The 22,820-nt window shown below is 30.6% G+C and overlaps 1 protein-coding gene across 50 annotated transcripts in view; it reads left to right on the top strand.

The window, feature by feature from the left end:
• LOC129918435 (sodium channel protein para) overlaps positions 1 to 22,820 on the top strand; it is a 559,170-nt gene that overhangs the window by 186,888 nt on the left and 349,462 nt on the right. For all 50 annotated transcript variants that reach the window (XM_055998972.1, XM_055998988.1, XM_055998970.1 and 47 more), the window contains one exon: positions 4,904 to 5,109. In XM_055998972.1, coding sequence (XP_055854947.1) covers positions 4,904 to 5,109 — 206 coding nt within the window. The remainder of the gene's footprint in view (positions 1 to 4,903; positions 5,110 to 22,820) is intronic.

Raw genomic sequence — 22,820 nt, 5'->3', positions numbered from 1 at the left:
GCCCTGCAGGGACCCCAAATGGCTTTACTTCAGTACTTAAAAAAAAATTAAGTTAAAAAAAATTGTTTTTTTTGCCCCAACATAAATACATCAGGGCACAAACTAAAAACATTACGTTATTGGTTGCATTCCGAATATTACATCAGAACAGAGGCTTCAATACCTATTAATTCTTGGCTCCAAAAAAATTATATTATATTTTAGGGGCCTCTAAGCACTTAATTTTGATAATTTTGAGACCCCAAAAATTATTTTTCAGGGGCCCCAAAAGAAATAAACTATGTTTGATGATGGAAAATCAAATGTGTACACATTACTTTAGAACAGAGACCCCAAGAACTATCAATTCTAAGCTAAAAAAATTTTATTTTAGGGGTCTCTTAATATTTAATTTTAGTTTTTCCGGGGCCCCAAAATAAAAAAAATATGTCTGATGATGGAAACTCAAATATGTATTTATTACTTCAGAACAGAGGCTCCAAGAACTATCAATTCTAAGCTTCAAAAATTTTTATATTAGGGGCCGCTAAATATTTAATTTTGAGGGCCCCAAAATGAATTTTTCAGGGGCCCAACAATAAAAAAAATTATTTTTGATGATGGAAAATCAAATATGTACATGTACATATTACTTCAGAACAGGGGCCCCAAGAACTATCAATTCTAAGCTAAAAAAAAAATTATTATAGGGGTCTCTAAATATATCATTTTAGGCAAAGTGCATTACGAACATATTAAAACATTAAAATAAACCTAAATATATATAAGCCATAGAAAAAAAATGTATGGCGTATACATACTTTTTTTTGTATCTAAAGGGCCCCCAAATATGAAAGGGACCTCAAAATTTAGTCTTGCCCCGGGGCCCCGACGACTCAACGTACGCCACTGGTTCCAAGATTTTATTACATTGTTAGTTAGTTAGTTATGTAGTTACAAACGAAGCTAACAAAAGCGTTTTAAAAATAAATAAAAAGTCTTCTACAAGTAACAAAAAATTAATTCATTTAATTTTTTGTTACTTGTAGAAGACTTTTTATTTATTCAAAAATAAAAAAAAGGAAAATATTTAAAAAATTTTGTTCGATGAATTTAATTTCTCATACCTATAATAATCCTTTTTTATTTTAAAAATTAATATTGGTTCGTTAAATGAAGTTTCTTATAACAGTGTTTTTCTTAAATGCGAGTTTCTTATATACGATTACTTTCAAAGGTTAATATAGGAAAAAAACACTGTGTTTTTTGGTTGTGTTTCTTATAAGAAAGTTTTTCTTATATAAGTGTTTCTTATATCCCTAAAATACTGTATCACTTACAGCCGTTGCTTTGCTAGGTTTTCGGTTGATAGGCTAAAAGGCTTTTCAAACCAAAGCCAAAACGCGGTTTTCCGCAAAAAGTTTTAGAAAACTCGAAAAGCGTGCACACGGATATTTTCAGGTTTTCGTTTGAAATTTCAATTATTTTGCTTCTGCTACCGCACACACATCTCCAAAATATGTATTAGCAAAAATAGTTAAAAACATACCTATTTCAATGATATTAAATTGTTTCTTATTTAACATGTAAAAATATAACAATCAGTAACGCATTAAAAATAAAGAAAACTTGTAAAATATAGAATTTTTTTTCTTTTATTTCCACGGCCTTTTCTTCCATACGTCATAGCTCTTCCTTTCCTTTCTGAAAATCTATTCTTGTTTCCTCCTCTCTTTGAAGAAAGAGAAGGATAATAATAGTTTTAGTACCCCCAAAATAAGTTTTAGTACACCGAAATAAAAAGCTGAATTGTTTCACTTTTAAGGTTTTAATCGAAAACTTGTGTTTTACGAAAACCTGTAGCTTAAGAAAAATGTATGGAAAAACTTGTGTGTAATAAGAAATCAATATACTATATGAACATTGTATAAGATTTAGGAATCAATATCAGCCCTATTCTAACCGATCGGTACAAAACTTTCACCGATTTCTACTAAATGTACGAATTTTGGATCAAGGTAAGGGTTCAAACTGATCAATCGGATAAACAAAAAAAGGGCCGTCTTTAACTATCCTGGGGCCCTTGGGCACACAAGAATTTGGGGCCCTTTTGGAAAGTAAAATAAGTACAATGGTTGGCTTAAAAGCAATGGTTGGTGAAAAAGGGGTGCCAATATATCGTTCCATATAAAGTACCCAGTGTCTTTATTATTGGCAGGGAGCGCCAATAATACGTGCATTGAGACATCAATCGTAGCCACTGCCAATAATAACCCTGTATCCGTCATAAGTTTCAGTTTGAAGAATTGGAAAAAAGAGCTCAAACGGATTGATAGATTTGCTAAAAACTCGGTACAGACGATTTGTACGGATTTAACGTATCTCCAATATAAAGTTTTCGAGATATTGCAATTTTCTCAAAAACGGATAACAATTTTGCTTTGAAAAAAAAAACATGTAATGCTGCAAATAAGCCGCACTTTTAAATTAAGAAAAATATTTTTTTGGACCGTTAACGGTACCTACTTTCCATAGAACCGATTTTTTAATGCAAACGACACAATCGATTTTAAGGGGGGAAATCCCTCTGGAATTTTTTATTTTTGCATTATTTTTTTTTTTTGCGTAATAAATTCATTTATCAACCGAAGAAACTATTTTCAGTGGTCTTAGCCTTAAATTAAGCCTCAAAAGTGCCTAGATAGTCCCGAAACCAATGCGCTCCGAACTTACTATAGTACGAAAACGAAAACTTTAAACGCATTTTTTTCGAAACTAGTTTTTTTTCGCGCCGTGCAATGTAACTCAAAAACTAATGAAGCTATCGACTTGAAATTTGAAGCAAATTACTCCTTAACTTATTGGCCACAACATGAACCTAAAAGTTGAATAAAATTTGTACAGTAAATATGTTTTTTAACTACTTCTTTGTAAAAAAAACATGGTTTTTTTCGTTTTTTTGATTTCTAATTTTTATTTTTCATTAAAAAAAAATAAATTTAGGTTCATGCAATGCGTATTAATATCATCTAACGGAAAAAAATTTCTTTTTTGATTTAATATGATTTCCTGGACCTGTGCATTGCACGGCGTAAACTAGAGGCGTCAACTTTGAAAGGCTCCAGAGCCGCCATTTTGTTATTTTTTCATTTCAAACAAAATTTTTTCAATACTTAATAATGTCAGTAATATCTTGTCTTTTTCCAAATTTCAATAAGTGCTTTCAGTTTTTCATAAAAAAATATTGAAAAAGGTGTCGTCCAGAGGTATTTCCCCCCTTAATGAAAATTTTGACATAAAAATGTTTATACTGATATTAAAATTAAGAAAACTTTAAAAAAAATTATTTTTGGATTTAACAAAAACATATTTTTTTTTTTCGAAAAACAATTTTTTTTAAAGTTATTTAATGTGTCAATCTTTAAATACGAGAGCAATTCGCAATTCAAATTAAAAAACGTTTGGGGTGCCAACCATTGTACCATGGCGTTTTCCATTGAACCAAAACATTGATGTACCGTCGACGAGCCGGAAATAGTTTTTTCTTAAACGTTTTCCAACGGAAAAAGTATTGATGTTTTTTTGTAAACTTTGACAGTTTTGTAAACTTCAAACGAAATTATTATTTAAGGAAAAAGATAATGGAAGAGAATTCGTTGTTTTTATTAATAAATAATCTTACACAGAGAAAAATATGACCCGCTAAAAACTAACAGATTGCCATATTGTTTTACCGTCCATACATTTCATAAGGAAATCTTATTAAAATCAACGATTAATAAGGTTTTTTTAAGGAGATTTCTTATTATTTTTATAGAGAAAATCTTATTAAAATTTGACTGAAAAGTTGATTTTTTTTTGCAACTTAGCACTAAAACAAAAATCGCGATCAATATTTTCATGGCAGGTTGGTTCAGGTGGTAAGGTGGGCGACTAATGATTTGAAGTCTCCAGTTCGATTCCCAGCCTGGTCATCGTTTTTTTTATTTTTTTGCAGATTTTAAAACAATAAGGAAAACCCGATTGTTTTAATAAGGTTTCCTTCTTGGATGAAAACCATAGAGAAATCTTATTGTTTTTGTTCTATTTTATGTGGTCTATTTTTCTCTGTGTACACCTGCAGTGGAAAAAAAAGATATTTTTCTTGTTTTTTTGAAAATATTATTGTCTTATTTTTTGGAAAATTGAATTTGGGTTTGGTCGTTTAGATTTAAAATTTTGTCCGCATACAACGCCACATAATTTGTTTTCATTTTGAAAACACATATTTTCCGTATAGGTGTAGAAAAAACTTTATTTGATTGTTTGGTTGCCATATAAAAACTAAAACTTTTTTGGTAGATGGTTTACCCGACAAAAATGTTTTGAGAATAAATGTGTGAGAGAAATTTTCGTTCCTTCGGGGCCCCCCTGAGAAAGGGGGCCCTGGGCACGGGCCCCGTGTGCCCTTATGGTAAAGACGGCATTGATCCGATTCCTCGCGACAGAAAAAAGATCTGGAAACTAAGCAAACAATTCGCTCTTTTATCAAGAAAAAGTTTTTCTTATAAGGGGTATTCATGAAACGGTGTTAAGTCTGGGTAAACTTTTGGTAAACGTGGTAAACGTGTCAAAATTTAAGAAAATTGATTTGGATCTAGATATTGAGAACGGTGCTTGGACACAGTGAAAATGTAATTCTGGGCAAATCCGAGATTCAGCGTGTTGACCAATTTTGTCAATCGTTTAATTTTTCTTTTTGAGTTGGAAATAAATTAATGAAATTTTTTGAACACACGTCAGGTGCTCTTTGACTACGGGGCTCTGTATCAGCGTAAATACATTAAAGAAACCATATAAACTTACCAATCTTAAAATATATAATTACATTTATTTCTTATGTTCTTACAAACCTTAAATCTAACATATTTTTTACATTTTTCAGACATTTGTAGTAGTAAGCAAAGGAAAAGATATTTTTCGCTTTTCTGCATCAAAAGCAATGTGGTTGCTCGATCCATTCAACCCGATACGCCGTGTAGCTATTTATATTTTAGTACATCCGTTATTTTCATTATTCATTATTACAACTATTCTTACTAACTGTATATTGATGATAATGCCGACGACACCAACGGTCGAATCAACTGAGTGAGTAGCAACATTCTCAAACAAACTCTTAATTATATCTATTTATTTTTAATTTCTACTTTCAATATATTTGCTTTTTTTTTAAAACCTATTTATATAAAATATTGTTTACAGTTAAAATATATTTTAATATTACGTAAACGTTAACCTGCAAGAATTTATAAAAAAACGACAACTTTGTATGCAAAAATGCAGAAAGTATTATTATCTTATATTAAAAAGTTATATTAATTGTTGTTTAAACCAGAAATAAAAAAAAAAAAAATCGTTATTAATATATATTTATTTTCCAAGGTAAAACAAGCTTTTTTCTATTTTGAAAATTTTGTGCGTAGATCACGAGAGCTTTAATTATTTTTAATTTGGTTCTTAGTTTGTTAAACAAAATGTGTGAATATTAATGAACTTTGTTCTTGTATACTTTTCTTCATATACATATATACTCGTAATAAAAAATAATGTAAAATTTGTGAATAGTTTCGTCTCATTTTGGATTTAAATATACTTCATACAGTGATCCTTCACCCATGTATATATTTGATCAATCTATAAATTGCAATTTTTTCAAAAAGTTCTCATAGTAAAAAGTGAGAAAAAAGCAAATTTGATTTTGTTTTACCGAGTATTTAATACCTACATTAATTTTTTTTTTTTAATTTCATTAACAATCAAAATATTAATTCTTGTAAGATGTAGATTGATTTCATAGAATTTAAACCATTAAAAGTGTATATTTACAGATATTTACCTAGATCTATATTTGTATAAATTAATTATGTAAGTAGAAAGGAATGATAAATTTGTTAAAATGTAAAACTTTAAACCTTCTCTACGATATTACTCCAGTCAAAGCGTCATTTGACCTTGCGCTGAGAGGCACTAACAGTTTTTATTTCATGGATCGATAGGGGTATATTTAAAAGGCTTAAACCCAATTTCTTACCAATTGATCATTCTTATTAGCGGAGTTATTCGCAAAAATGCATTTTTTGGGATATTTTACTTCTAAGCTAATATCTTTGCTCCAGATTATCGTAGACCAAAAAATAAACATACATTCTCTTTCTTATAATATTTTCTATCGTTGTATGTAATTTCATTGTATTTGAGTGAGTAAATACAAAATGGCAGCCATTTAAAGTCAAATTCTTGTTGTTAAAAAACACATTTTTGTCATTATTTCGAAAAAAGCTTATATCATGATTGACATTTTTCTAATCTACTTTGTAGCCCTATTCATGTCCTGCATTTTACAGAAAAAATCAGCTCTTTATCACCAGAGATGGCCGAGCAATTGATAAATGAACGCATGCAAAACCGGTGCGAAAACACCCAAAAATATCGTTTTTTGGGAATAACTCGGCTTCAGAATGTCCTACGACAAAAAATAAAGCTATTAATTGTTCGTTACAACATTTTCTATCGATTTGGTGCACATTATTTTTGTTGAAACAAATAAAAATAAGTAATATTAAGTCAAAGACGTTTTTTTGTTTAGCAAACTCTTGCCTTATTATTTTGTAAACGGTGCAAGTATTGGCTAAAAAAATAAATTACTGTTGTAGTCCTTTAAATTATCTACAATTTAAAAAAAAATTAGCTCTCTACGACCCACACGAGATAATTTAAAGGACTACAACAGTAATTTATTTTTTAGCCAATACTTGCACCGTTTGCAAAATAATAAGGCAAGAGTTTGCTAAACAAAAAAACGTCTTTGACTTAATATTACTTATTTTTTATTTGTTTCAACAAAAATAATGTGCACCAAATCGATAGAAAATGTTGTAACGAACAATTAATAGCTTTATTTTTTGTCGTAGGACATTCTGAAGCCGAGTTATTCCCAAAAAACGATATTTTTGGGTGTTTTCGCACCGGTTTTGCATGCGTTCATTTATCAATTGCTCGGCCATCTTTGGTGATAAGGAGCTGATTTTTTCTGTAAAATGCAGGACATAAAAAGGGCTACAAAATAGATTAGAAAAATGTCAATCATGATATAAGCTTTTTTCGAAATAATGACAAAAATGTGTTTTTTAACAACAAGAATTTGACTTTAAATGGCTGCCATTTTGTATTTACTCACTCAAATACAATGAAATTACATAAAACGATAGAAAATATTATAAGAAAGAGAATGTATGTTTATTTTTTGGTCTACGACAATCTGGAGCAAAGATATTAGCTTAGAAGTAAAATATCCCAAAAAATGCATTTTTGCGAATAATTTCGCTAATAAGAATGATCAGGTGGTGAGAAATTGGGTTTAAGCCTTTTAAATATACCCCTATCGATCCATGAAATAAAAACTGTTAGTGCCTCTCTGCGCAAGGTGAGGCCCTTTTTTCCGACGCTTTGACTGGAGTATATTGTTTATGTAGCAGAGAAATTATTATTTTTAATATATAGAAAAATCATTTGGTAGAATTGTGGTTCGATTTAGGTATATAAAGTAATAAAAATTTAGTAGTAGTTGTATTAAAAATATATATGTATTATGTATATGTTACTCAAATTCTAACAAAAAACACATTGCAATGGTTTTCTGATAAATTAAAAAAATTAGTGAATTTTATACAAGTTCATCCCGTTTTCGAGTTTGACGGATTTTATGGTTTTTGCTCTCTTTCCCTCAACTGTATTTTTCTTTGCCAAACTACATCCAATTTGTAAGATTTTTTTTTTAAACATTCAAGACTTTATTACAGTTTTAGTTTGTCTCAAAATTTTTTTCTGCGACGCGTCGATGCCGACTCTGTAGTCAACTACCTATTCCTCTGTGCCATGGCCACCTGTAGCTTAATAGTTAAAGTAACTATTGTAATAGTTACGTAGTTGCTACGGCATAGACAATTTTTAATGTTTTGATAGGTAGTTATTTTATTTCAGTTATCAACACGCTTTCATTCGTGACTGACGTGTGCTTAAAATTTACCTTAATGAAAACAAAATCATTTCCAAGCGCGGGAGGCCCGGTTGGTTCAGTCAATGGGGAGTCAAATGCAGGAGATACGAAAAAAGTTGTGACGTCAGCTAAGTTTGGATGCAGTATTGGAGAGGGGTTAATCCTGAGTATAAATCTCAGTTTGCGTATTGATTTGGTCTTGTGGGGCGTCCACTATTTTGAAAAACGCATTTGTCTCAATATCTCGAGAACGACTGGTCGGAAAGAAAATTTGCAAAGACTTTTTAGATTGGAAATATAATTATCTATTTTTCTCTAGTTCATCATTTTTCTCTAGGAGTCATACTTTCAGAGTTAAAGTACCACTAATAGTGGATTTTTTGATATTTTAAATATTTTAAACAACCCTTAGAGTTAAGTGGGAAATAACTGAAAATGAGATACTTTGCGGTTCTCTTACTCTGAAAGTATAGCTCCTGGTGCATTTGTGCACCTCTGCAGTGTCTTAAAGACACAGACAATAGAGACGATGATAATGCACCTATGCAGCAAAATGAAATTAAAGTATATATTTCACCTATATATCTACTTTTACACAAATCATGTTATTATATTCATAATCTGTGCAAATCTTTAAAAATTAATGATTATTCTGTGCGAAAAATCTCAATTGGAATTAAAATCTTTTCCGGATCCTTAGATTCATATGACAAAATATGTGCCGAACTTAAATCTAAGCAATGCCAATATTTTAGGCATGATTTAAAAAATGCAAAGTCATTCAAGATAGTCTTGTTCGGTTTGGATGAGATGGACAATGTGAGCTTAAAAATGAACTAATATCCCTTGGTTTAAAATGTAAAGAAATCAAAATGGTTAAAAAGAAATATGAACATAACGACGATGTATTCTATATCATATATATAGAGGACGGATCAATTAAACTAAATGATTTACGTAAGAATATTCGGTCCGTTTTTCGTACCCAAGTGAGATGGGAATATTAATGTCAGTTAAAACATAAATTAACTCAATGCCACAACTGCCAGATATTTGGCCATGGCGAGAAAAACTGCAGCGTAAATACATATTGTGCAAATTGTTCTGGACCACATAAAACCATCGATTGTAAATCTGAAGGAATACTCAAGTGCAGGGCTGCCAGAAATCATGATTTAGCATGTTTTTCATGTTTTTTGAACTAAAATCATGTTTTAATGTTTTCGTGCCCAAAAATCATGTTTTTTTTTCAATCCAAGAGAAAAATCTTTATCATCCAACAATTTATTAACCAACAATCTTCACTAGGTGAACTGTTATTTTTAATAAGTTATTCAATACCTACATGAAGTATGTATATATGAAATTAACCCTAACGGCCATATTATTCACTAGTTTAAAAAATACATCTGAATGTAAAATTGTCAAATCTCAAAAATAAATCCAAATCCAAAATAGTTATCATGATTTTAACTATGAAAATAGTTAAAAATAGTTAAAAATGTTTTTTTTCTCTGTAAGATAGTATTATGGATTTGGATTTATTTTCGACATTTGAATTTCCTTACATCCAGATGTATTTTTTAAACTAGTGAATAATATGGCCGTAAATGAGTACAAATTATAAACTGATGTATCTATGTTTTCAAGTTTTATTCCTGCCATTTTTGTAATTTAAGTTTTAACTACAATGGCCACCTTTTGAAAAAAAGTGGGAAAATTACAAAAGCAAATAATTTATTTTTTCCTACAAAAGGCAATTTTTCCAGAAAAAAAAAAACTATAAACTAAATTTTTGAAGCCAATATCTATGATTTCTGCATCATAAAATGAGTTTGAAAATTTTCACATTGAGACTTTTTGCAAGAAGTACCCTGTGTAGGTATACCTTTGACACTTTATTAATAATATTTTCTAAAGTGAACTCGAAATAATTTGTTTTAATCCCCCGTAGTCACGATGTGGATGTTCATTTTCTATCAGTTTTTGCTTTTTTTTTTAAATCATGTTTTTTCAACAGAAATCATGTTTTTTATCATGTTTTTTTTAATTTCAAAATGGCAGCACTGCTCAAGTGCCAACTGCAAAGGCACGCACCGATCTTCTGACCACACTTGCTTGAATCGAATCAGGTACCAAGAAATAAGAGAAAAGCTTTCTAAAAATTCAAATTCTCCAAAACATTTAATGTCCCACCAAAAACCGGTTTCAGTTTTAGATACAACCAGTAATCAATACCAAAGTAATTGAAACAATGGGAATTGAGATCTTATTAGAAGATTCTTCAAGCTTAAAAGTATTTTCAATGTATTTCCCCGTCCCCGTGGGAAATTCAAACAAAGAAAAGGTTATATTATTTAAAAGTGATTTAAGGAAGATACTTAGCTGTAGCGACCCATTTATAGTAGGTGTGACGTCAATTGTAGACAGCCCCACTTACATTCCTGAATCTGCAAGATCATCTCCTTCGACCCTTGATTTATTTGTAACTAATGTCGCAAATATTGTAACACAATCTGTTGGACTGAGTTCAAACCACTTACCTGTTTACTATGGTATTAGTTTTAGAGCTATCTTTAATGATGTGCAAATTGGTCACTGTTTAGGCAACATATTAACACAAATCTGGAAGCATTCGTACCTGTTCCTTTAGAGTCTATAAGACGCAAACAGATTGATACTCATTTAAAATCTTTCACATCTAATATTCTAGAGAGTGTAAATCTATCCCTGCCTTAAAGAAAAAACAACAAACGCTCGATTATACTTCCTCAATTTATACTCCAAATGATAAAAGAAAGAAACTGGCTGAGAAGAGAGTGGCAAAAATTTCGTATTCAATCTGTTGATAATGAAAGGCTGATTTCTGATCAAATTAAAGTTTTTCGTAACAAAGATTAGAATGCAAATCTAAGATGCCTCGATAAATGTTCTAAACCATTTTAGAACATCGCGAAAATCTAAAAAAGAAAAACAAACAAATTCCATACCTAGAAAGTGCAGGTCCAGTCTTTTTTACACCTGACAGTAAATGTGAACTATTGGCTGATACGTTTTTGATCAACCACAACTCTTCAGTTGCACTCACTTCACCATTTGATTCAATCGTTAAGCTTCACTAAATGAATTCAATCTAACTGAATACAGCAATAGATAATTTAATTGTATATGAGGATGTAGAGTATTTTTTAATTTATCGATTCCTGGGGATTTATTGTTTAAAAACAATAAATGTCTTAAAAACAATAAATCCCCAGGAATCGATAAATTAAACAATCAGATTCTGAAACAACTACACGGAAAAAAAACTGTCACCTTAAAATAAGATGATGCTCACATTAAATTTCACCACCTTAAAATAAGATGATATCCTCTTAAAATAAGGTGATTCCATTTAAACTCAGTTAAATTTAATGTGAACTTCATCTTATTTTAATGTGAATGTTCATCTTAAAAAAACCGACCAAAAATAAAAAAATTAAAATTATAGTCACACTTTAGCTAGTTTATCATACTCATTTTCAACAGTGAGATAGCACGATGGTAAGGCACTCGCCTAGTAACCCAACAGTTGTAGGTTCGATCCCCGGTCCCCGGTGGCTGCTAGTTTTTTTTTATTTAATTTGCGCAATAAAGAAAGTAATGTGACTTGTCACCTTAATTTAAGGTGATGCCATCTTAACTTAAGGTGAAAGTCATCTTAGCAAAAAACCATGGAGAAATCCTCTTATATTAAGGTGCTATCCTCTTAATTCTATGTGGTCTATTTTCTCCGTGTACCAAAAATGGTTTCAAGTGTCTTACATACATTTTTAATGCTTGTTTAAAGACACAGTACTTTCCGGATGATTGGAAAGTTGCTAAGGTTGTACCCATTCTTAACCCTCTACTGCATGAATTAATATTAGCGGACGAAAAAATTTAAAAATGCTTTACATGGGTTCATTGGGTTGTTTCAAAACGGTTTTCATTAAAAAAATTTGTTTAAATTAATTTGTTTAAAAATTTTGTTTATAAGCCAAATTTGGCTTCGTATGCATCAAGGGGTAAGAAATTTTACTAATTTAATTTATTCAGATTATGAAAAGAATACAATTAAAAATATCAAAATATAAATATTTATGATTTACAAGCAAAATAAAGTAAAATAAATACATTGCATTACAAAAGGTTAAGAATTAATTCAAATTTTGCTCATTTTAAGACAATGAACCGAGAAAAGCAATTTGTTTTTGTCCGTTATATATATTTTTTCTTGTTCAAATTCATTCCACTGTCGAAGTAAGTCTTGCTCAAACATTTTCACCCACTCCCAGATCTTACAAAAGCTAAAAAGTAATAAAATGATTGAAAAATATTATAGGTGAGCCCCCCTCCCCTTAAAATTTTTGTGGTTACGCCGCTGGAAATGGGGTTAACATGAGAAAAATGTCCTAAAAGCGAAGGGGCTCCATTTCTGAAGTAAAACATAGCTTCCAAGCAAAATAACAATGTAAAGAAACAAAATTTTCCAACAAAAAAATTAAACAGATTGTGTAGATTTACAACCCCTTAATGCATACGAAGCCAAATATGGCTTCCGTACTTTTTACCCTCCCAAGAACAGGCCAATAATTTTTTTACAATAAAAATTGGTTCATAGCATACACAATTAGACAATCGATCAGAAATAAATTTTTAATTCCACTTTACTTTCCAAACAAACGCAGTAATTAACACTTAAAGTATGAATATATTTTACACTTTCGATTTCAATGTACACGACTGATCGACTCACCTGTGATCATAAAATACACCTTTATTTTGGGTCGGGCACACGAAAAAAACTATCTTTATGGGTTTTCAGAAACACAAAGAAGAGGATTGTATTTAATCTTTACCATTTTTTTGTAACAGAAAAGAGAAAAGTGCGTACAAACAGACAAAACCATATTTGGCTTCGTATGCAGTAGAGGGTTAAAATAGGTAAAAGTGCAAATAATACCCAAAGTTACAGGCCAGTTGACCAAAGAGCTCTTAATATAATATTTGAATATTACAAGCATTGGAAAATTAAAATTAATGCTCGCAAAACCTAATCTATCTGTTTCACGAGAAAAAGAAAGAATTGCTTTTTACCTAGCAAAAATTTAGAGCTCGATAACACTGAAATAAAATGGGTTGATACAGTTAAGTATTTGGAGTAACTTTGGACAAGACACAGTCTTTTAGAAATCATACTTCTAATATAAACACGAAAATTTACATTGCTACTAAAATGCTCTACCCGCTTATAAATCGAAAGTCATTACTTAGTAACGAAAATAAAATAACACTGGTCAACAAAATTTAACTTTTTTTTTGCCACAAGAACCAAAATATACTTTTCTAGTAGTTTTTGGGGTGCTGAATCCGAATCTGAAGTCAGAAAAATTTGATTGGCCTCCGTTTTTGAAATATTACCTTTATAAAATGCTAAAAAACGTCATTTTGGCTGTTTTCGAGGCTCTGTTTTAATGTGGGGTAATTCATTATAAACAAATTTGTAACGGTTATTATTTAAAAATATATATATTCTTCTTTAAACAACTGTTAAAATTTTCCCGATATCTCTTTTATTTCTCGAGATATCTTAGGTTTCATTTAATAAGCCAAAGAGAAACTAAACTTAATCTAAAGTTTAAGTCACTGGTCACAGAATTTTTGCCACAAGAACCAAAATATACTTTTCTGAAGGTTTTCAAGTTGCTGAACTTAATTCCGCAATCGGAAAAATTCTACTAGCCTCCGTTCTTGAAATATAACCGTTATAAAAAAACCCTTTTTTTGCATTTTATAACGGTAATATTTGAAGAACGAAGGCTAATAGAATTTTTCTGATTTTGGATTCGAGTTCAGCAACCCAAAAACCTTCAGAATAGTATATTTTGATTCTTGTGGCAAAAAAAGTTTAATTCGGTTGGCCAGTGTTGTTTTTGATTCAAAGACCGCTACTTAAATTTTAAATATCTCGGGCAATAAAAGAGATATCGGAAAGATTTGAACATTTTTTGAAAGAATAAAACTAGCTCTTATAGGCACCGTTACAAATTTATTCATAATAAATTACTCCACATAAAAACATAACCTCGAAAACAGCCAAAATTACGTATATTGGCATTTTCTAACGGTAATATTTCAAAAACGAAGGCCAATCAAAATTTTCTGACTTCAGATTCGGATTCAGCACCCTAAAAACTACTAGAAAAGTATATTTTGGTTCTTTTAAAAATGTAACTATTCTGAAAATCCTTTAATCAGCTCTCTTACGGTTAAAAACTGCTTTAATTCACAAAATAATTGTTATTTATACTATTCCATTTATTTATTTTGTTAGTGACTAAAAATATATGTAATCATTAATGTTATTCAATATTTTTTGTATTTATTTATTTATTTATTAATTTACTTATTTATTTATTTATTTATTTTTTTATTTATTTATTCGTTTATTTATTTATTTATTTTTTGTTTTGTTTTTAACTATGTATAATTTTTTTATAATTACATTATTTATTATTAACTAATATTCAGTTAATATTCAGTTATATTCATATGTTTTTTCACGTCCATATTTTTTTTTTTTTGTTATACATCCTATCTAAATTAACTTATTTATTTTTCTACAAATTTATTTTTTATGTAATGGTTTGTTTACTTATTTATTTATTTATTTGTCGATTTATATATCATTATAAGTTTGTTACTTTTGCTCTTATACGAGTATAAATATTCGGTGACGTGAAATAACGCCCTACGAAATAAGGCCGCATCGGCCCTTATTTCCATTTGTAATGGAAATTAGGCCCTAACAACAGTGCCGGTTTAAGCACTACCGGCGCCCCTGGGCAAGATTGCAAGTGGCGCCTCTAAAAAAAAATTCATCTAAAAACAATTTTTTAAAATCACGAAAAAAAGCAATAGCAGATTATGTCTTACCTCTCATATACTTGTTAATGCATTTATTAAAAATGTGCAGTGTATTAACTTAAAAAGGTTAACTTAAACAAAAATTAATTATTCATGTCATTTAGGCTCAATTGACAAGACTACCTTTATATCTGACTTTTTTGTTTAAACACATTTAAAGATTAGGTACAGTTGGTTTTATTTGAACAATATTTTTTCAAAAACTTTTTCAACTAGGTACATTAATGTCGTTTTCGATTGGAATCACTCAATGGTTCACTCATTCTGAAATCCAATACAAAACTTTGAATCGCTTCCACCCAATTCTAAAATTTAATATCTGTATTGGTGTAAAATCAAATATTTTGTTTTTGTTTTTTCACTAGGAGAATAAAAAACTTGCAGCACGCTTCTTAATGATTCCAGGCGCTTCCGGACGGCCAATCGAAAACAACATACCTTTATAAGTATAAGGTTTGTTCGTTGTGAGCTCTAGGGCACTCTGGGTCGCTCCGAATTCGTTGTCAAGCGTTTTTTGTAGCTCCTTTTTCAACCCGAGTTATTTCCTCTGTGTTCGATGTTCGCTGATGCAACTAAAGCTCTGAGGTGTTCGATGTAAAATGAAAACCCGAGAAACTCTGATTTTTTTCACAGTTAATTGAAATGACTTAGAGTGCCCTGGAGGGGGGAACAACGAATAAACCTATTTTTTTATTCTCAAACACAAACGTAGTTTTTATGAGAAATGGAGAAGTTGTCAATTTTTGGCATTTCTGGATTTTGGGTTTTCGGGATTTCGGGATTTTGGGATTGTGGGTTTTCGGGATTTTGTGTTTTTGGGTTTTCGGAATGTAGGGTTTTCTGGATTTTGGGCTTTCTGGATTTTTAATTTCGGGATTCTGTCCGTCTCCCTTCTCTTTCCTTATTCATTATTATAGGGGCACCTTTGCAAAAATTAAATTGGTAGGAGGAATATTAGGATTGCTTTAGTCTTTCAAAAGAAATTGGGGCGCCTTGTTCTTCAAAGATGAACGAAGATTTTGGACACCATTGTCCTTCCGGAAGCCAAATAAATTAACCCAAAATTGGGGGGCGCCTTCATTCTTCAAAAAGTTTAGGACAAACAATACGAGCGCCGTTGAAAATGTTAAATAGAAAAAAATTGGGGCGCCTTTGTGAATGTAAAAAAAACTAAAACATCGATTGGAAAGACTTCGTTATTTATATAACTTTTGTAAAAGTTCGGTGCGCCTGCGGCGCCCCTCAATTCTTGCGCCCCTGGGCGACGGCCCAGGCTGCCCCCCCCCTAAAACCGGCTCTGCCTGACAATGCTTGCGGCCTTATTTCCATTTCAACAACGAAATTAGGCCCGTGTCGGGCCTTATTTCGTTTTTTCTACTTGGAAGTAGAAAACAAGAACATCTGAACTTCCAAACTTCATTCTTTAAAAAAAATTTAAATGTTATGTGAAGTTCAGAGCGTATAAGCGTCAAATGAATAAGCGGGGATGCAGCCCCCTACAACGCCTTTTTCCCTTCCTAGGGCATATTATAGGATTTGGGGTGGAGGCAAGGTCCAGTGAATTCAATATTTCTTTTAGTTTCCTAGAAACTTTAAAATTTTGAAGAAAATATGCTCACACCCAACCTAACACCCACCTTGAATAGGTGCAGCGAACTAACTTAAAAATTTCATCTGTTGTGCGTAATAATTCTACTTTTCCGTTATATTCCATCATTTATGTTGGGAAATAAGTTTATCCAAATGTGTGTCAAAATATTTCTCCCTTCAACTTGGAGAACAAAAATACATTTAAGAAATTCAAAAAAAATTCGCGCATTAAAATTCGGGTTAGAAAAATTTTTTTTCGCTTCGCATTTGAAAATTGGAATTAAATTGAATCTACTTATGTTACTACGAGTAAGTATATAACTCAATTTTATTTATTTTGAATTTCTTAAATGTGTTCTTGATTTTACTTATTTCTTAAAAGTTTGTACTAGAAAAAAAAGAGTGCAAAAACTTTGTGAAGACCCGCGATTTCTCATTTTCATTTTCAGTGCAGACTTTTGTAAAAAAAAAAATGTGCGAAAGACACCTCATCTAATAAGATACAGTATTAAAAAGAAAAATTACTTACCACCTCCCGCTTCACCCAAAAGTGAATTTCGTTCCAAAAAAAAAAAAATTGTTGTTCTCACATTCAGCGAGAACTAACTTCCCAAAAAAAGTGAAATTATTTCCTACTCTAAGTGAAGTAATGTCCCATAAGAAAGCCGCATCCCCCTCCCATATTCTTCTCACTTCTTATTACTTAAGTACCTACTATGAACACGAAGCAAGATTTCGCTTCCTCCAGAAATGCTGCCTTATTTCTATCTCGAATGGGGTCTTATTTCTATATTGCAACTGAAGTAAGGCCCGTCGGGCGTTATTTCGGTTTTTCCATGGAAATAAAGCCGCATTTCAAATGGGGCCTTATTTCGTAGGGAGTTATTTCACGTCACCTAAATATTCATATAACGAATTAATTCGATCGTATGATATTAGTATATAAGCTTGTCATTCATATAACTATTTTTATTTTTTTTTTTTCTATTTTTTGTTTCTCTAATTCTTACATGAAGGTTTTTGCCTATAGTTTTCCTTCAATTTAATTAAATTTTTAAACTTAGTATTGCCAATTCACTTTCAATAAAATTTTCCATAAAAATTATCATATTTTGTACAAGCTGTGCTAAAAACACAATATGTAAACAAAAATTGTATTATCTATCAAATAAAATATCTATCTATCTTAATAGTTATTTTCAACAACATATTTTGTTGGGGTATGTGACTATTGCAATAGTCATTTTTAACTTTTTTGTAACTATTTTCCGTTAAAAAATAGTTTCTTGCGAAATTTCATTGAATTCTATCAAGTGACAATGCAAATTCATAGTTACAAAATAACTAATTTTTTCTCTGAGTGTCTGATCGCAGTTCTCAGGATGCCAAGAAAATTGGCAGAAGAGCCTCAAGACCTGTGTTAAGGCTTAGGGCATCCACTTTGAATAGAGAGGTAATAATATAATCTACCTATAATACTATATATGTATTAGGCTGGGTCAAAAATGTATGAAAAAAAAAGATTTTGTTCGAATTTCGAATGGACCGAGGTGGCTGCCTTGGGGACCACCAGAGTTGATAAAGAATTGATCAGAAAGTTCATATCTGAAATTCACACCATAACTTCGATTTTCTAATTAAAACAAAACGATTCGTTAAAACCCAGAGCTAATTTAAATATAACGGCTATATTATTCACTAGTTTAAAAAATACATCTGGATGTAAAGAAATTGAAATGTGGAAAATAAATCCAAATCCATGATATTCACTATGACACAGGGAAAAAAATAGTCATTTTTAACTATTTTTTAACTATTTTCATAGTTAAAATCGGGATAACTATTTACAACTTTTCTTAAAAACATTGCAATGTGTGTGCTTTTTCGTTAATATTCTTTTTATATAAATTAATTAAAAGATTTACAAATTAAAATTTTGCTATATCTAATATTTTGTATTTCGTCATCATTTTAATGTAGCCAAAGTGTAAAGTTGAATAATTAACCTTCAAAACATAAATAAATTTAAAAAATATAATGAAATAAATTTTTTTACAATGAAATAAAATATTAAAAACACTAAGCCTAAGCTACTATCATAAAAATAAAAGTTTTTCCATTCAAAACTATATTTATGTATAAAATTAAAATTCATTAGAAAAAATCATTTAAAATAATAACTTAGAATTCAAAACAAACATGTAGCTATTTGATTCGAATTTACGAGTAGAAGTTTTTTTTGTGAACAAAATAGAAATAGAAAATAGAGACTTTTAATTAAATGAATCTCAATTGAAATACCGACAAAAAAGTAACGTCATTTTTTTAGCTGATGTCAAACTAGTCGACGTAGATTTGGTATCAGAATTAAGCACCTTTTTTCGATCATCGACTTGATAAACACGAGAGCGAGTGTATTTTATCCTTATTAAGAAGAAAACTCTTCTGATGGAACAAAAGTATTTGACTGAAGAGCACCACTGAACCCCAAGTGGCTTTTCCCCAGCAAAATCTCATCATACATAAAAAAGTCACATAAAAGATTTAAAAGATAATGCTTGCTATTTTATTGCTACCAATGGAAAACGTGATTGATATTGATCAGTGTCAGGAGTGGAGGGAGCAAGTGTTGAACTCAACCAGAAGCCTTACAATGACGAACACAATGGCTAACGTTGAAGAAATTAGCATATTGTGAACTTGCTAAAACTATATGTGCATCACCATTTAAAAATGTGGCTGAAAAAACATTAAACCAAACGCGGCTTTGCAATTAGTACGACCATGAAGTGCACACTTAAAAAAATTTGTGTCAAATGTTTGTTAGAGTCGCCAACCTTTTTGTTTCTGGTGTTGTTTATCTTAACTTTGAACTCCATGCAATCTGAATATACAAAAATAGGGTAACTCTTAGGATATGATGGTGAAAAAATGACACAACAATATATCCACATAAAAGTGAGTCAGTTGAACTCAATTGTCCGAATTTGAAGGACATTGAGACGTCACTTGACATAAATTACGCTTTAAATAAAGGGACACGATTTTTTTCTACGTTAAAACGAAGTCGCATTTCATTTAAAATACAAAAAAGATGATTACTTACACATAAATAAAATAGTAAAGTGATGTCAAGAGCTAGAACAAGACGAAAAAAACGAGGAATTTTGGTGAGCTTTGGTGCAGTCCCGGCTATGCAATGTTCAAAATTCAAATACAAATTGGGTAATTGTGAATTTATTTATTTATTAATTGAGAACAAATCAATTGGATGGAAAAATGATTTACGAGTCATTTTGGAAAATTACAAAATGTTGGTTTTAGTAAAGGAGAAATGACCTTATATGCAGACAAATTTTATTATATTATACTCTTTTGATTGTTAAAAGTAATAGATTTATTAAATTTAAGATACAAGTATTTTTGTTAATTAGTTTGATTTTAAGTAGTGTCTACCGAACAAAATTGTACTATATTATTTTTTTTTTTAAATATTCAATAAGAACCTTTACCAATACGAATCGGGTCACAACAACAAAAATATGGGTCTTCACATATTTGGAGAATATGTATTGTTTAACTCTTGAAAATGTTATTTTCATAAATAAACAAATAATAATATTGATGAACTGCGGATTCAAAATTAGTTTTTCGTTTATTTTTGGTTTCTTTTCGTTTAAGCCTGGTTTAGCCCAGTGTTTTTCAAAATGTGGGTCGCGACCCCCTGCGGAGTTCCTAAGGAGGTCACGGCCACAAGCCAAATATAGATACAAAATAAAAATAATTCTAAATAAAAACAAAAATACAAAAAAATTTCTCCGTGCAACAGATGTGTTTGTATGTTTTTTAATAAATGTTGAAATCTTGGATTGATTCTTTCATACGATAAATCTTTTTCCACGTTAAGTCTATTTCTCTTTATAGTTTTGATGTCCACCATTGAAGAGATTGTGATTTCACATAGATAGGTATGAAGTGGCGAAGAGCAATAACAACGGCAAACCTTCTTTTGCTACCTCAGAATGCTCTCCTCTTTTAATCTTGAATTTTTCAATTGCTTTTAAATTAAACCTATTTTTAACATGCCACCTATAGCTAAATCTATAAGGTTATGTTTCAGATTTACAGACGGTAGATTAGTAAGTTTTACCGAGTTATTCACAAATATTCAAAAAAGGATTTGAAATCCATCTCAGTTCCATTTTAAATTTCAGAATCCATTTCTGGAAAGTAACTCAATAGTTTCATCTCCAAAAATAAACTCTGTAGGTACTATGAGAGGAATATGGAAGCTAACAAATATTGATCCTTCCGATGAATTTTCTTCAAGAATCTTTTGAACGCAGAGAAAAGAATCAAATTTGTTTGTTTATAGAGACACCCACTATTACCGATGTTTGTCTAAAAATCATCTGATTTTGTCTTTTGCAGTTATAATGTTTTCCTCTCTTCTCTTCCTTGGAGGGTCTTATTTAGGTTTAATCGGTCAAAAAGATCAGCGAGAAATGATAATTTTAGAAGCCAAGGAGGTTCAGAAAAATGGGTTGAATTTTCAATCTTGTAAAAACACCAATAAAAACTTGTGTCATTACTTTACCCTTTGAAATCCAATTGACCTCTTTATGGTAAAAAAAATTATTGTGGAGTGAACCCATTTCATCGCATACAATCCCAAAAAAATAGATTTTGCAAGGTCTGTACTCTGTACTTTAATAAAATTCACTTCTCTGATCACATATTTAAGTACATCATTTAATTCTGGAGGCAGTAACTTTTTCGATGTTGATGAAGAAAGCAGTGTGTTCATGAAAAGTTTAGCTTATGAGTTTTAATTTTGCAACCAGTCCACTTATGTTGCCAGTCAAAGCTTTGTCACCATATCGCTACAAAAAGAAAACATTTTGTGCGATCCATTTCGTAGTTGCGACAGTTTTCTATAAACCTGTGATACAAACGCTGGCCAGTAGTGTAACCAGGAAGAGCTTTACAAAATAAAATGTGCAACAAGGAAAAAAATTTCTTTCATAATCGGCCCTATTCTGCTGGGGAATAATCTCTAAATATTCACCAATTACCATTCTGCTATTCATCGGGGGGGAATCCAAGCTCACGTCGGTAATATCGGTAATGTTGTTCGGTATTCTACTATTCACGTGAATAAACTTGCTCCATACATTTTCAATCCGCACAAAAAATGTTGCGGATCTGTCACTTTTGGTTGTAAAAATAAATTCACTATCGTTAAAATTAAACAAAATGCCACTTCTCACAACTTTTTAAGCATTTGTTAATATTTAATGGGTTGTTTTTATTTTTTTCTATGAAAAAAAAACAAAACTTTTTTCTTTCAATTTACTTCGTCGCCATTTTTTTTTAATTTGGCGTTCACGTGGACGTCAAACAAATATAATGCAGTTCATCCGATGGATAGCAGAATGACAAGGTAGAGCTAAAGTGGATAGAATGTGTGAATCGGATCTTAGATTCACGTGAATAGCAGGAAAGGGCTGAATAAGTAAAATCATATGTAGTTGGATCGATTTTTGACGGGTACAGTGTGTATACAGTCATCGGCATAATTATTTGGACTGATGTACAATTCTCGATCTGATCAGAATAATTTCTAACGGTTAAACTTTATATAGGTTTTATATTAAGTATGTTATGGTGAATCTCATGGTGGTCAAAATAAGTAATATGAGTGAAATTTGGCTTTCAGGCAGCTTCTTTTTTGTAAAAGAAGTGCTATTTTTTTAATGGCAAAAGTATTTTGACCAGCATTCTTTATCAAGTTTGGTAAGGTAAAGTAATACATTTTGCTTATTTTAAGCATTTATCCAACTGTTGAACATGTTTAGGCTCAGATTCATAAAAAAAATTGGCGAAAATTCGCAAATAAACATTGAAATTAATGCATTTATTGTTACAAGTTAAAATTCCTGTTACCTGTTAAACAAATCAATGGAGAACTGATTTGTTTGCGTCATATTATGGTAAAAAGATTCGGCCGACATAAATATTATTATATTTTATCTTTTATTTTATATTAAATCCAAAAAAATTATTCAAAGTTACTTCTGAAATAACGAAAACTACTTTTTAAATGGTTTTGATATCCCTTTTTTTTTGAAGATTGTTGAAGCCGCTCTTTTTTGATAATATTTTGTAGAAATTTTCAAAAATATCTCAAAAACGAATAAGTCGACATATTTAATCAAAATTTGATCAGTTTTGAAAAAACCCGTAATTAATATTTTTGAAAATT

Source organism: Episyrphus balteatus, chromosome 4 (assembly GCF_945859705.1).
Source record: "Episyrphus balteatus chromosome 4, idEpiBalt1.1, whole genome shotgun sequence".
NCBI lineage: Eukaryota > Metazoa > Arthropoda > Insecta > Diptera > Syrphidae > Episyrphus > Episyrphus balteatus.
Note: the sequence above shows the minus strand (reverse complement) of the source record. Positions and strands in the feature narration are given on the sequence as shown.